This window comes from Phoca vitulina, unplaced genomic scaffold (assembly GCF_004348235.1).
Source record: "Phoca vitulina isolate PV1807 unplaced genomic scaffold, GSC_HSeal_1.0 scaffold128, whole genome shotgun sequence".
Classification (NCBI taxonomy): domain Eukaryota; kingdom Metazoa; phylum Chordata; class Mammalia; order Carnivora; family Phocidae; genus Phoca; species Phoca vitulina.
The window spans coordinates 115,821-132,371 of record NW_022589831.1 but is presented as its reverse complement, the minus strand read 5'-3'; the positions used below and the strand labels follow the sequence as shown (position 1 = coordinate 132,371).

Genomic DNA, 16,551 nt, shown 5'->3' with positions numbered 1-16,551 from the left:
CCTGGTGATGGGTATTAAACCGGGCACATTCTGCATGGAGCACTGGGTGTTATGCACAAACAATGAATTATGGAACACTACATCAAAAACTAATGATGTAATGTATGGTGATTAACATAATAATTTAAAAAATTAAAAAAAAAAAAAAACACTCCCAGGGTCCTGGGATAGAGTCCTGCCTTTCCAGATAAGGAAACTGAGGTTCAGAGGCTAAATAACTTGCCCAACGTCACAGAGCTAGAAAGTGACAGGTCAGGCTTCAGAACCCATGCTCTTAACCATAACATTAAAGGCTTTCAATCCTGACTATACATTAGAATTACCTGGGGAGACACAAAAGAAAGAACTATCTCTGGGACCTTTACAACCCCCCCTCCCATTCTAATTTAAATTGATCTGGGATAGGCAGCAGGGTTCTCCAGAGTTCAGCAACACTATCCTAGGTCATGAGGCCTCCTAGATGAGAAACAAGTTGTAATGAACAACCTGCTCTAGCTGACATCCTAGGTAGATCAATCAGGATTGCTTTTCCAAAAATACAGAAACAAAAACAAAACTAAAGCTTTTTTTTTTTTTTAAGATTTTATTTATTTATTTGTCAGAGAGAGAGAGAGAAAGAGCGTGTGCACAAGCAAGGGGGGAGCGGCAGGCAGAGGGAGAAGCAGGCTCCCCACTGAGCAAGGAGCCGATGCAGGACTTGACCCCAGGACCCTGGGATCATGACCTGAGCCGAAGGCAGACGCTTAACCGACTGAGCCACGCAGGTGTCCCTAAAGCTTCTTTTTTTTTAAATTAAAACTTAACCTTGAAAGTGATCCTTTTCAGGTAGATATCATTTTCCCACTTTATAAACAAGGAGACTGAGACCTAAAAAGGTTCAATAATTTGCCCACATTCACAAAGAAACTGAGACTGAATTCCAGGAGGGCTTAGCACACTAAAGAGTTCCAACAGAGGTTGGAGAGAAATTTGAGTGGGTGATTAGGGATGCTTTACGGAGGAAGTGACATCTGAACCAGATAAAGCATGGGATAAGGAAGGGCTCATCAGCAGACTAAAAGGCATGAATAAGATCAGAGCAAGAGGTCACAAGATGGGATGCCTGGGTGGCTCAGTTAAGCGTCTGACTTCGGCTCAGGTCCTGGGATCGAGTCCTGCATCGGGCTCCTTGCTCAGTGGGGAGCCTGCTTCTCCCTCTGCCTGCCGCTCCCCCCTTGCTTGTGCGCACGCTCTTTCTCTCTCTGACAAATAAATAAAATCTTTAAAAAAAAAAATCGTAAGAAATGTTCACAGGACTAGAAGTAAACAGGTATACTAAAACTATGGTGCTTAAAGGTGGAGTTGTGAGAGGCCTCAGAGGTCTACTTGAGCCCAAACTGTACAGGCACATGAATGCCAAGCCTGCACAGCTGTTCTATTTTCCTAAAACAGAAATCCACTCAAGCAGATGCCTGGAAACCCAGCCTACACAGGAAGCAAGGTCATATTTCCAACTTGAACTCATGGTGCAGAAAAAGAGTAAAGCAGCATCCAGAGTTGAGCTCTGTATCCAAGCTACTCTGTCCACTGGGATGGACTGAGGAGGTTTGAGTTTATGGTATCATATACATACTATAAGGCAATAGAGCAAAGTAATTAAGAGCAAGGCTTTAGAGTCAGAAAACCTGGGTTCAAATCCTGACTCTACTTTTACTAGTTGTGTAACCCTGGGCATTTATTAAATTTCCTTGAGCTTGTTTCTTTCTTTGTAGAATAGGGATAAAAATATATTTCTCATAGGGCTGTTGTGAGAAATGAATAAGAAACGAGTGTGTAATGTGCTAATTGACATAGTGCCTGGTAAAACAGCAAGTTCCCAACAAGAAAAACTCACACAGCAAAGCAGAGACCTTTAACATGCATTCAGAAGGATGCCTACTAAGCCCTTCACAAATACCCAAATTTGCAAATACTAAAGGAGACCTTTTGCATTGATGGATTTATATTAGAGTGGAATAATATGGGCTGTGAATTAAAAAAGCAATAATTTTTCTTTTTATTTATAAATTGCTTTGAAGACTGGGGCAGATTACTATATATATAATTCAGGGTGAGTTCTAGGAAGCAAAATGTTTACCCTAATAAAACACAAAAATAAAATTACAAACCTGTATCACACAAGTATTAATGGTTTTCCCCTACCAATCCCAGTATTCCTGACTCCCCTAAAAAAAACTATCAGTGTGATACACTTCCATTACATTATTTATTTACTTATTTATTTGAGAGAAAGCACACGCGTGAACAAGCATGTGGGGGGAGGGGCAGAAGGAGAGGGACAGAGAGACTTAATTAAGCAGACTGCACTGAGCGCAGAGCCCAATGTGAGGCTCAATCTCATGACCTGATGAGATCATGACCTAAGCCGAAACCAAGAGTCGGATATTTAACTGACTGTGCCACCCAGACGTCCCACACTTCCGTTACATTTAAAGGCAAAGAAAAGTTAACACTTCCATGATAAAAGCAAAAAATGAGTAAGATTCTGTAGAAGTATAGGTTCTAATCTCAGCTCTACCACTAACTGGGTGACCTTCTCTGGACTTTCTCAGACAAGATGATCTCTCTTTTCCAGCTATAGCATCTAAAGACACAGCTAACAGCAGCTCAACTTTATTTTTTTTTTAAGATTTTATTTATTTATTTGAGAGAGAGAGTGAGACAGGGCATGAGAGCGAGGTGAGGGGCAAAGGGAGAAGCAGACTCCCCGCCGAGCATGGAGCCCGATGTGGGGCTTGATCCCGGGACTCCAGGATCATGACCTGAGCTGAAGGCAGACACTTAACCGACTGAGCCACCCAGGTGCCCCAGCAGCTCAAATTTAAACACATCACCTCAGAAATGGAGGCTTCGCAAGTCCCTTCCTTTGGGAGTGTTTGGATGAAGACTGGACATGCAAGGCAAGGCCAGAAGCACAAGGCCATGGCAGGGAAAACCCATTTTCTGGGGAAATGTGGAAAAATACCCCCCAACACATTGTACCTTTCTTCATCATGTCTCGGTCCAAGGCTACATTTCTTTGGGCAAGATTTACTTCTGATCGAAAATGGAAGCGCTTGGCTCGCTGTTCTTTCTTTTCAATTGCTTCCTAGAAGGTACAAAAAAAGCCAAAGTGACACACGGAGGAGGAAAGTTAAATCACAAATGCAACATAATGCTTCAGTGACAACCCTAAAGTAAATCAGAAGAAATAAGCAACATTGTGCCTTTAATAATTTTTGCAGAGAACTGGATATTCACAGTCAATGACTGGGCCAGCATATACTAATACTGCTGTAATTTGTAAAAATCTCCATGATTCAGTATGTATCACTGTGTCTGGGGCATGCTAGGAATTCAATGAATATTTATTGATTCAACGAGTAATGGCTGCTTTAGTTCTATGACATTTTACTTATTCTTAGCAATCATGCAAACAAATTACAACTAAACAAACTCACTCCAATCTTCCAGGTGCCAAAACGGAGGTACAAAAAAGTCAAAAGGCTTGCTGGAGATACTTCGGCTAGTGGAGGGGCAGATCTTCTGATCTCAGTGCTATTTCTAGAAGCCCCATCACCACCCGCATTTCACATCATCTGTGTGCATGGTAATCACACCTATCACATTATGTCTGCCTGAGCAGTCCACTCCTAAAGCGTTTTCCCTGTTTAAAAATAACATTAAAGCAAAGAAACTCTCTCCTCTATTCTAGGCTTGTGTCCATGGAATTGCCAGTTTTCATCTTTAAGTGACAAAAAGCACTGATACTTCACTGAAAAACAAAATAATCAGCTTTTTAAGTTTTTCTCCAAGAGCTAAAATAAGTCCAGGTCCAACTGTGGGTTTCTGATAGCTCTTAGGAACTCTTCACTAATTGTACATTGACTTTGCGACACTAATTGAAGGTCTGACTACAAGAAAGCTTGTGGGGATTGGTAAAGCACTTTGTTATTCCCCAACAGTTCTGCTAATTCTCTTCACTGAAGTCTTCCCAGTGCAAACAACAAATCTACCTTTCCTTAATAACAACTTAAGTCCCAATTCTGGGGCTACCACCCTTTTCCTCAAATATGTTTCACATAATGGCTAACCATACAAGAGTAAGAACAGAACCATCTACTTCTTTTTCAATTACAGTAAGAAAACATCTTCACTTTATTCTATTTTCTTGCCTGTCTAAAAGAAAGATTACTAGTTCTTTCATTTGGCCTTTAAGCAATCTGAGACAGATTGAGACCCAAATAAAATACAAAAAGGTAAGCATGGCATATTTATTTTTATACGCCCAATAGAGTTAAACAGTACTATTATTCAGAATTATAATTCAAAATTCTGTTCTAAACTGCACACATTAAAATCAGAATGAATGTCTAAGCTGGATACTACCACATATCCAATTAAAGCAACAAATGTATACTGTTTATAATAAAGAAAAAAATAGGCTAAGCTCTGTAAAGAGTTATAGGAAAGCTGGTAACCTAGTAATAGCAGTCACTAGATAAAAGGCAATACTCCCAGGTACTGAGAATAATTCAGCTGACTTGGCTTTCAAGGTTCACACAGTCACACAATCAGGAAATCCTATTTTTCTAAGCCTGCAACCAGTGAAAAATAAAGACATTACTAACAGCCTCCTATATGCCAGGTACTTTTCATGTTTTGTTTCAGTTGAAGTGGAAACAGTATTAAAAACAGTATTTAAAAACACATTTTTAAAGAGTAGACATAACATAAAAAAAACATTCCCAGTGCAGAACTTTTTCTTAGCTATGGTTAAGCACAGGCAACAAGGTACATGGATTTTATCTTTTCACAAATGTAAGAATACAAATGCTGCCTGTGTGTTTTCAGGATGCATGAAGGCATCATTGTGTAATATAAAATTTAAGTTAAAAAAAATGTTTTAATCAAGCAACAAAAGAAAAATGGAGGTAAAGAGTAACTGCTGTTCCACAAATCCAAGGGACCAAGTTCATTAAGTTCACCTGCTTATCAAAATGAATAAATAAATTATGGTCTGTCTTACCTTGGAGGTGACATCAATTCCGGTGATGAAGCTGCCAGCCTTGTTTTCATATCTTCTGCTTGTGTCCTAACACGAGGGGGAAGAGTGAGAAATGCTAACAGCAACTGAAGAAAAACTCATGATGAAAGACAGCCCCGCAACAGATTCCTTTTGGGTAGTCATTCCTTTCAGCAATCCTTCCTCACCCTGACAACCCTTTACTATGAGGAAGCCCGTCTCAGTAACTCCAGGTAGTACGCAATCAACCCCTCTAACAAAAAGTCTTTTCTAGGTCAGACCCTGTCCCAAACCTTAACTAAGTCCATCTGCTGAAGGTATTTATGTAAATGAAAATCTACAGGCTTTCATGAAAAATGTCCAAGTTAAGTAAGGCACACTCACTCATCTCCCCAGCCCACATAGGACAAATTCATCATGCCAGGCCACCAGGTGGAGCACAAGTCTTCACCAAAATGCAGAAAGTCCAGACTCACCTAGACTTCCTAGGAAAACACAGCACAATGCAATGAAAAGAGGATGGGACTTGGAAGCCACAGCTCTGAGATTCACTAAGTACTTGACACTGTACAATTCCTTTGTCCTCTTTGGGCCTGGGTTTCCTCCATGGTATCTGCCTACCTTCCTAACCTCTTTAACTGCTCTCCCATTTGCTCTCCCGAACTTTCCATTTCTCCAACAAAACAATTGTGTTCCCATTTCATAGCCTTTGCACCTACTGTGGCCCCTGCTGGGAATACCTTCTTCCAAATCTGCACTTGGTTGGCTCCTTTTTGTCACTCAGGCTTCAGCTTAACTGTCACTAGTCACTATCAGAGGACTTCCCTGACCATCCTAGCCCATTTGGTTTCCCGCTCTGCACACCTTCCCTGTTTTCTGCACTCTCTGTCCCATTAACACGTTTTACCTTCTTCATAGCATTTACCCCTATTAGAAATTCTTAATTTGTGTCCTCCAACTAAAACATAAACTCCAGGAGAGAGTTTGATCTTGATCTTGATCCAGGGCCTAGGATTGTGCCTGGCTGCATGTCGCACTGAACGAATAAAGGGATAATATCTATTTCACAACTGCACTGATATTTAAACAACATAATGTAGTAAATGGTAAAATGCCACTATGTTAATTGTTGTTACCAGAGTCTTTATCATTTGCTATCTTTAGTGATCCTACCTTTTTCGCTTTTTCCACAATTTCAATTTAAAAGCCAGCCTTGCTGACATGTGGTAAAAACTAGTTCATGTTAGATGAGAAATTAAGTACATAAGAGCCATGCAGGCCTGAGACCAGCCCTAAGAACGGGACACAGGACCACCAGACCAAAAGCAAAACACCTCTCCCCACCCCCCATGTGATAAAAGACGGACCAAGGACCACTGCTGGTTCGCTTATGTTTTGGTCTCACTAAGGGTCACATGCCGGGGCCACGGTGTAGGTGCTACAGAGCAAGTGGAATGGGGACAAGATGACTCCCGAGTCACAAAAGAAACACTAAGTTTCTGCTGCTGACAAGTCCAACCCTCTAAGAGAAACCGCGAGTGCTGTATTTTAACAAACATCAGCTCCAACGGAGACCCTGAGGCAGGCGTCACCCGACAGTTCCTCCCGTTCCCGCCCGGGGCCCCGCCTTTATCTCAAACCCCCCGACAACTCCAGCCCCTCCTCGCTCACCCCCCTGCACAGCCTGGCTCAGAGAGGCAGCAAAGGGATTGTCCTCAACTACCCCTTAGTCTCCCCCATTTTCTCCAGCCCCCTCAACACCCATTTCCGGGCGCCCTGGCGTCCCTTCTCCCGCTCCCCGTCTCTCCTCAAGCCCGGCGCGTCCGCCCCCGAGCGCTCACTCCCCTCTTTCCCCTTCCCCTGACTTCCCCCGGCCCAGGCGCCGGCCACCTCCCCTTCCGGCCGGCTCGGCCGCGGGGCACTAGCTCAGCGACCTCCTCCTCGCCCCCGCCCCCCGCCCGTACCGGGATCAGTTCTTTCAGCGAGCGCCGCACGGGCACAATCTCCAGCTCGCCCTCCTCCACCTCCATGGGCTCCGGCTCGCCACGCTCCAAACCGGAGTCCGCTTCAGGCGACGGGAGCCCTAGAGCCGGCCCCGCCGGGGCCTCTGCCTTCACCGACACTCGCAGGCCCCGTACGGCCGCCATAGCCGCCTGCCGGCCGCACCACTGAGAGCCCGCCTCGCACACTCGCCAGCTAGAGCGCCGCCGCCACTGGCCACAGAGCAGCCGCCGCTGCTCCCTAGAGTGTCGCCTACTTCGGCTAGAAGCACCACACCCCTCCCCCTCAGCGCCGCCTCCCCCTGGTGGCGGGAGGAACCCAGGACAGCGGGAGCGGGACCTGGCGAAGAGAAGGCGGGCCAAGTGGGGACGCGGGCGGGGCCTGCTGGAGGGGGCGGGGCCTGGGGAGATCGGTGTAACCTGCAGTTAGAGAATAGGTTCGCCTTGAGCAGTAAACCTGTTATAAAAAAAAAGAAGAAGAAGATAGCAGGAGGGGAAGAATGAAGGAGGGGAAATCGGAGGGGGAGACGAACCATGAGAGACGATGGACTCTGAAAAACAAGCTGAGGGTTCTAGAGGGGGGAGGGCTCTAGGGGTGGGAGGATGGGTTAGCCTGGTGATGGGTATTAAAGAGGGCACGTTCTGCATGGAGCACTGGGTGTTATGCACAAACAATGAATCATGGAACACTACATCAAAAACTAATGATGTAATGTATGGTGATTAACATAACATAATAAAAAAATCAAATTAAAAAAAGGCAGCTTTACTAAATGATCATTACATGTCAGTGACTGTTCCGACAGCTTGATATCTTACAACTCTATTGAATAGGTGTTATTACTAGCATCATTTCACATATGAGGAAACTGAGGCATAGAAATTTATCCAATGTTGACAATGTGACAGGCTATTTATTTATTTATTTAAAGATTTTCTTTGTCAGAGAAAGAGAGTGTGCACAAGCGGGGGAACAGCAGTCAGAGGTAGAGGAAGAAGCAGGCTCCCCTCTGAGGAAGGAGCCCAACAGGACAGATCCCAGGACCCTGGGATCATGACCCGAACGGAAGGCAGATGCTTAACCAAGTGAGCCACCCAGGCACCACCATTTTTTATTTTTCTAAGTAGGCTCCAGCATGGAGCCCAATGTGGTGCTTGAACTCACAACCCTGAGATCAAGACCTGAGCTGAAATCAAGAGTGGGATGCTCAACTGAGTGAGTGAGCCACCTAGGCGCCTGGGTGACAGGCTGTTTAAGGGATAAAACCTGAATCTGAGCTTAAGGTTCCAGAGCCTTGGTCTATCACTTCTAGGCAGTTGATAGGTTTACAGCCTACTTCCTTGCCAACTGTTGTCTCTTTAAAGTCTCCCAATAACTGGCCCATTTTACATACACAAATATTGAGACTCCAGAAGAGTAGTGAGCTGCCCAAAGCCCAGAGTTTGAACCCCAATTTCCTGACTCCCCAGGGCTCAGTCCACTGTAAACTCCTGAGCATGGTTTCTTGCAACATTTCTGATAGCCTGGTTGGAAGACAGGGAGAGTCCTCTAGGTTTCCAGAGGGCACCACTGGTCAGTTTTTGCTTTGAGTCCTGACTTTGCACCTTCCTTTCTATGTTACCTTGGGCTAGATCTGGCCCCTACCTGGGCCTGTCTTCCCATCTGAAGAGGGTGTAAATGGGACCCTAAGGTCTCTGAGGCCCTACTAGCTCTAACCATGGAGGAACAAATAATTACAAACCAAGGGAGGGCATAATCAGCATCAGACATGTCTGGGTTTCAAACTGACTGGCTCTGTCCCTTACACCATGTGTGACCTTGGCAAGCCACTTAACCCTTCAAAATCTCAGTTTCTTCATCAGTAAAATGGGATAATATTACCCCCCCCAAAGGAGAGTGTGAGGATTGAATGATATGTAGATGTAGGACCCAACAGAAGGAGTACAGCACATCAAAGTTTTTCTTAAATGTGAGCTGAATCACAGCACAAACACAAGATGGGGCTCTTTAGAGGGCTAGTTTTATTTGGTGAAAGGGACACAGTAGTTAACAAAATTGGATTGAATGCATGGAATGCATTTGCATGAATTTTTAAGAACATTTCAAAGAAAGTTTGTGCTTGGGGTGGCCAGCTTTGATAGACCCCAGCATTACACTTGTTTTCTAGGCCTGAAGGGGTGGGGGATAGGGAGAGGAGGAAGCAGTCCTTCCTCAGCTGTGGCCTCTGGAGGCCAGCAGAAAAAGCTGGGCAGACTCTCCCACAGGATAGGAACCCTGTTGCTTGAGGATTCAGGCATTGCAGTTCAGCACAGTTCAGAGGAAAACCAGTTCCCTGGGGGAGTTCTAGCTGGCAGGAGAATTAGGAATCCAGAGCAAGCCAGGGCAACAGGCAAACACGAGGGTTCCTAGACTCCTGCCAGGAATGCCCTCTGTGCCTATTCCTTTTTGGTCACCTAACTTTTTTTTTTTTTTTTTTTTAAGATTTTATTTATTTATTTGACAGAGAGAGAGGCAGCGAGAGAGGGAACACAAGCAAGGGGAGTGTGAGAGGGAGAAGCAGGCTTCCTGCGGAGCAGGGAGCCCGATGCGGGGCTCGATCCCAGGACCCTGGGATCATGACCTGAGCCGAAGGCAGACGCTCAACGACTGAGCCACCCAGGCGCCCCTTGGTCACCTAACTTAACCCTACCTCACCCCCTTCACCTCTGTCCTCAGTGCAGCCTGCTGAGGTGGAGCCACAGAATTAGGAGGGGTAAAGAATAATTTTCAAAAACTCAAAAAACGTTACTTAAATATAAAATGAACACATGTCAAAGCTTTTATTCACTGATTAATGAATGAGGACATCAGTAAGATATTAACACTAGTTCAAAAGAGAATTTGAGAATGAATACAGAGTTGGTCAAAGGAATGCTGCAATGAACTTAACAACAAAGGTTAATGCCCTACAATGCAAGAAAGTGCAACCTTTGGGTTTCCCCCTTATCAGACAGAAAATATTTGCATTGCTATTGGACAAGAATCATTTACTCATTATAAGTTTCCTATGAATTAGCCTCTACTCTTACAGAGTTGTAAAATACTCAATAGTAAATCAGAAGTCAAGCAAAGGTACATGTTCCTTAGAAAATCAGATGATCCCCAGGTGGAACTGGCATGTTGAACAGCACCTGACCCTGAGAGGACATCATTGTAGTTCTTTTTCCTATTCATTTTCCTATTTCCAAAGTCTGGATGATTTCTTATTAACAGAAGAAACCAGGAGAGTGACACATTGGGGGAGAGAGGAGAGAGAGTTTCACGAAGGAAGTGATCGAGTGTCAAATGCAGTGGAACTTGGTTTGTTGGCTGTTGGTGACCTTGAGGAGACCAATGCCCATGAAGGAGAAGGTAGATTAATGGTGGAATGTGAAAAAGTATGGACAAGTCTTTTAAAAAGTTTGTGAAGATGGAGGCTAGGGGACAAGGGAGGATATTAACAGGGTCCTCTACAGGATTCACTTTTTTTTTTTCTTTGACTGAAATCGGCCACACCCTCTCCTTTCTCTCTCTCCCATTCATGGAGGAGGGGAATAAAAATAATAGAAGCCTATCCTCCTAGGGCAACAAAAGGAAAAGCAATTAAAAGGTAATATAAGCTTCTAAGGTGAAATCAAATGCTACCTGAGGACTGGTAACATGGTCCACTGACCTGAGGTGATGACTATTCAGAGATGTTCTTTAATGCAGTTTTTTTTTTTTTAAAGATTTTTTTAATTTATTTATTAGAGAGCAAGCGAGAGAGAAACAGCATGAGAGGGGAGAGGGTCAGAGGGAGAAGTAGGCTCCCCGCTGAGCAGGGAGCCCGATGCGGGACTCGATCCCGGGACTCCGGGATCATGACCTGAGCCGAAGGCAGTTGCTTAACCAACTGAGCCACCCAGGCGCCCTGTCTTTAATGCAGTTTTAAATTGGGCACACACAACCCCATGCCTCACACCCCCCAGTTTATGTCTATCCTTGGAACAGGGGCAGGTTGTTAGTTAAGGAAAAATGTCCACAGTGAAAGGAAAGCTCATGAGGCAGCTGACCCTGGTGAGGGAGTTGTATCCACATCCCCCAACCTCCTACACAGCTAAATTCCTGAAAGGACTATCTTCCCTCATTTCTCCAACTGACTTGACTACTCTGTATCATGGACGCTGATGGTCACTCCCTAGTTCTTGAAACCACACACACTCTTCCATTATAAAGCCACACTTGGTTTTCCTTTTTCACCTTCCCTGCTGCTCCTGCTCCAGGGCCTTTTTGGGTTCTTCCTCTTCACCTAATATTAATAGTTGTCCAAGACTCAATCCTAGACCCTCTTTCTTCTCACCCCATGCTCAATGTCTAGGCCATCTTATCCCATCCATGGCTTCCAGTTCCCCCACCATACATACCCCTAGGTCCCCCACATCTCTATCTCCAATTCTCCCCTCTCCTCTGAGCTCTAGACCCACATGTCTAACTGCCTAGTGTACATCTTCCTTTGAATGTCTCAAGGCACCTCTCTTCTCCTACATATCCTTCTCGTCCGTCTGCTTCTCTCCATCCTCTTGGCTACCATTCCTCAGCTTCTCTCCATCCCAGCTGTCATCATATCCTATCCTGTCTGGACACTGCTGTGGCCTTCGCACTGATTTCTCCATTTTTCTGTTTCCTCCACCCTCATCCCTCCTCTACCCTGTAGCCAGACTGGTCTTTTCAGTACACATTATCCAGGCCTGCCTTCCTCTTCAGCTTCATTTTGTACTGCATTCTTCCTCACTCCCAACATCACCACCTGAGTTCTTGGTAAGCCTCAGGCTCCCTCCTACCACAGGGGTCTTGCACAGATTGGTCTCTTGCCTGAGATTTCTTTCCCCCTCCTTGGCCTAGATAGTTCTTCCTCAACTTCAGATCTCAGCTGGAGCCTCCTTTCCTCTGGGAACCTCCCAACTACTCTTAGCCACCACCACAAGCCTTTCCTATACAGCACTCATATCAGTTCAAAATCATCCACATACATGCATGGCAACTTGATTGATGTCTGTCTCCTGCAGTGGGCTATGAGAGCCATGAGAGCAGGAACAGTATTGATTTAGCTGATTGTCTAACTCAGTGCCCAGGTGTAGAAGGCCCTGGACATATACTGAAACGATGGATGGATGGATGGATGGATGGATGGATGGGCATATCAGAAGAAAATGAGACTTTTGCCCATATTAGATTTAAAGACATGGAGCACCAGATCTACCCCCTACCTTTACCAAATTCTAGATCAGGGCTATTCAATGTCAACCATCACTGTTCATTAAAATCACCTAGGTGAAGATGCATACTTGTAACTAGTAGACAAATAAGTTCTGGAGATGTAATACACAGTACAGTGATTATAGACAACAAAATTATTATAAATATAAAACTTGCTAAGAGACTAGATCTTAATTGTCCCCACCACTACAAGAAATGATAATTATGTGAAGAGACAGAGGTGTTAGCTAATGCTACAGTGGCAATCATATTGCAATACAAATATATCAAATCAATATGTTTGTACACCTTAAACTTATAGAATATTATATGTCAATTGCATCTCAATTAAAAATAATAAAAAAAACTTAAAAATCAACTAGGAAGCTGAAAAGATTACACATTGTATGATTCCAACTCTATGACATTCTGGAAAAAGCAAAAATATGGAGACAGTAAAAAGATCAGTGGTTGCCAGGGGTTGTGGGTAGGTGAAGAGTGGGGTTTGGGGGGAGGGAGGGATGGACAGGTGGGACATGGGGGATTCTTAGCAGTGAAACTACTCTGTGTGAAACTGTAAGAGTGATGCATGGTATTATTCATTTGTCAAACCTTACACAACAAACAACACAAAGAGTGGACTCTGAAGTAAACTGTCTTTAGTTAATTATGATGTGTCAATACTATCTCATTGGTTGTAACACACATACCATAGTAAGGCAAGATGTTACTAACAGGAGAGCCTGGGGGGCAGGAGGGGAGCCTGATAGGGTGTGCAGGAACTCTTTGTACTTTCCTCTCAACTTTTCTGTAAACCTAAAACTGTTCCAAAATATAGTCTATTAATTAAAAAAAAAAAAAATCCTGACATTCAGACTACATCCCAGACCAATTAAATCAGAATCTCTGATGATGGAGCCCAGGCATCAGGGTTTTATTTTTTTTTTCAAAGCTCCTTGGGGGATCCTAGCATGTAGGCGCGTTGATAACTACTGTTTAGACTGAACTGGGAATGGGAGGGGCAGATCACGGCTGGGAGCCTTCCCTCAGCTTTGGGGTGGGTTTCCCAGGAAGGTGGGTAGATATTGGCACAGCTTGCCTTCAAGAAGGAGATGGGAGAAACTGAGGGCAAAGGGATCCTCTTCTGTGAAAGTTCCAGTGCCTTAGGGATGGTCCCCTGGACTCTGGGGAGGACCAAGTATACAGACTTAACCAGCTCCTTGTGTTGCAGTTCCCCATTATTCCAGTTCCATTCCTTTGGCATAGACAAGTCTGGGCCATGGGAGGTAGGCTCTTGAGGAGACCAAAAGTCTGTGGGGTGGGGGTGTCACAAGGCTCTTAATGCAGACAGTATCAGCCAATTGCATGGACCATGGTTAGGAAAGTGACCGGTCTTGCGGGGAATGGGACAGAGTGACCCAGGCAGTAACAGGAAAGAAGGAGCCAGAGCAGAAGGCATCTGAGAGAGAAGGCAGAAGGGGTTTCCTCCTACATGCCCAGGAGTGTGAGGCAATAGCCTTTGGAAAGCTGAGGGGGTGGAAATCTGGGTTCTAGCTACAGGGGAGTCCTGAGCTAGTTTTCAGGCTGAGGAACAGGAACATGGGACCAGAAAAAGCCAGTGATATACAGGCCAGAGAAGGGCCTTACTAGGGATCAAAGTGGAGAGAATGGGGCCCCCAGAGGGAAGACCGCATCTTGTGATTCAGCTGAGAGATGCTCTTTGAATGGTCTTCATCATGGTGGAACAGTCAGTGGGCAGATATAGGTCGAGAAAGTGACTCAGTCAGTGGGTGAGGTTGCAATTCCTAGGCCCTGATTCCAGTCTTGTAGGAAATGGACTAGACACCAGACCACATGCCAAGGGTGTCTCTGGGGCTGTGACCAGGGAAGGCTTCCTGGAGGAGGTAACTTGGGGATGGTGGGGGCCTAGGCAGTGGGGAGGGGGAGGGAGGCTGGCCACAAAGCTAGGAGGGGCTAATGACAAACTGGTCAGCTTGATGTGGGAGGGGACTGGCAGCTGCCCTGGAGAATGAAAGGATTGAGACTTTGTTCCCTGGGACATCCTAGCTGGAGAAATAAATGAGTCTGAGATCCCAGAGGAAAAAGCCAGATCTGTGTGTGTACGACAGAGGGGACCTGGGCAGGAGATGGTCATTTAAGCCATGGCCACGCAGTCTAGCAGGAGGCTGGAGTGGTTCTGGGAGTCCTTGCAGACCAGGACTCTGTTCTGCAGGTGAGATGGAGGGCGCACCCTTACCCAGACCCTCCTGGTCTCCTCCTGAGCCTCAGTTGACCCTCAGGGTCCAGTACCACCCATTGCATGGCTTCCCCTGGCTTCCCTTGGCAGAGTCCCAATGGCCCAGGAGGCAGGCCTGCTTGTTTGCCCAAGGGGAGGTTAGGTAGGTGTGTAGGCCTCGTGTGTGTGTGTGTGTGTGTGTGTGTGTGTGTGTGTGTGTGTGAGAGAGAGAGAGCGAGAGAGAGAGAGACTAAGTAATTTGTGGGGTGTTTATATGGGTCCCAGTATGTGTCTGGGTGTCCCCCTGGAAAACTGGAAACCTTAGTGGCTTTGAGGCCCCCCCCCCCGACTTCAGGCTGAGACCATATAGGATGATAGGGATTGGGAGGAGCAGAGACCAAAGTGCCTGTAGGTTCCAGAGCCCAAAGAGATTCTCTGCAAGTTATCAGGGCCTCCAAGGACAAACCCAACTGTCCCCTAGCCTGCAGCTGGACACTGCTGGCTTGGGCTCAGCTCTCCTGTGTGGTTAGGCTTGGAAATGCAGTCCCTGTCTCTGGTTTTCCTAGATGTCCTTTCCCTGAATAGGGTTCTCCATTTTCCTGGCAGCTGATGTGGGAAGACCTGGGTGGGGTGGGTAGACAAGGGATCTGGGCTCTAGTCACGCTCTTCCCTGACTTGCTATGTAACTGAGTGAGACTGTTTCCTGGGCCTCAGTTTCCCTACCACAGTGTGCCTCCTGGAGTGGTTGTCCTCGTGGGGAAATGACATCACGCGCCTATGGTCCTATTCAAAGTTCTTATGCATGATGATCTGGCCTGTCAAACCCAGACCCAGGACTTGGTGACCAACGCTTGGGATGAACCACCTCCTTGGAGGTGAGGCTGTCTTTGACAAGCAGAGGCAGGGGTTGGGGGAAGGCAGTGTTCTGGAGGAGTGGGTGGGCCTGAAGAGCCGTGGGAGTAAGGAGTGAATGGAGTGTGGGGCATGGTCAGGAGAGCATCCAGAGCGTAGCAGGGCTGATGGCAGGGGCCTCAAATGCCAGGCTGACCACTGGAGAAACATGGAAGGGTTCTGAGAGGGATGGGCAGATGGGCATGGTCAGGTCTGTGCCTGAAGATTGCTCTGGTAGCCAGTAAGAGGATGGATTAGAGTCCTAAGGACCAAGGCCAGGAGACCAGTGAGGAAGTGAGAGATGGTGGGGAGGAAGTGGGGATAGACCTACTTACTGGTCTTGGCATTTGGGAAACTTCCGCCTGGCCACCAGTGCCCCTCTCAGAGAGGGCTTGGTACAGTCCCTCATGGGACCTTCCCAGGATGACCAGGAAACTTGCAATAACAGCTTTGGTATCCATTTCTCAGATGGAAAAACTGAGCAGCATGCTGGGTAGCCTTTGGTTTGGTCTCCTGGTTGGTCTCATTTCACCCAGCTGGGAACTCCACAGATAGGTACATACCAATCATGCAAGATGTGCTGAGCCCATGGCCTCTAAGGCTGGTTCCAGAGAGCCCCAGAAACAGAAAGTTCTTTTTCTTTTAAGGGCCTCACTTGCTGAGTACTTACTATATACTGAGTACTGTATCAGATGCTTGGCACAAGGACTTCATTTAACTTCACAAGAACCCCCCGAGGAGGCGCTGATATTATCCACATTCTACCAGTGAGGAAACCAAGACTCCTCCGATGGCTTTGCCAAAGGTCACACACAGCTATTAAATGGAAAAGCTTGGATTCAAGCTCAAGGCTGTCTGACCTCACTGACGACTCTTTTCACGATGGCCATGGAGGGCCTACTACGAGCAGGGAGGTGCAGGGTGCAAAAAGCCCATGCCAGTGCCCAAGGCTAAAGGGGCACAGTAAAGACACTGGACACGTGTCACAGGGACTCCTGTGCTGCTCCACTGGGACTCTCGCCCCATGGGGAGTGGTGACGGCTCCCAAGGACCAGACCTTGGGCTTCCTGGGTCCCTGTGAAACATGGGCATCCCACTGGCTCCTCAACACCCCGTTCTTCCCAAG

The 16,551-nt window shown here is 46.2% G+C and overlaps 1 protein-coding gene across 4 annotated transcripts in view; it reads right to left on the bottom strand.

Annotated features, from left to right (window-relative positions):
- The window catches only part of NCBP3 (nuclear cap binding subunit 3), a 42,752-nt gene extending 35,516 nt beyond the window's left edge, over positions 1–7,236 (bottom strand). For 2 of the 4 annotated variants that reach the window (XM_032399083.1, XM_032399084.1), the window contains exons 1-3: positions 7,009–7,236; positions 5,048–5,113; positions 3,022–3,127 (exon numbers count right to left, since the gene is read on the bottom strand). In XM_032399083.1, coding sequence (XP_032254974.1) covers positions 3,022–3,127; positions 5,048–5,113; positions 7,009–7,191 — 355 coding nt within the window. In that variant the 5' untranslated portion in view covers positions 7,192–7,236. Of the gene's footprint in view, positions 1–3,021; positions 3,128–5,047; positions 5,114–5,520; positions 6,614–7,008 lie in introns of those variants that run through there. The other 2 variants (XM_032399085.1, XM_032399087.1) reach the window with 2 other exon arrangements.
- Positions 7,237–16,551: the final 9,315 nt, after the last annotated feature.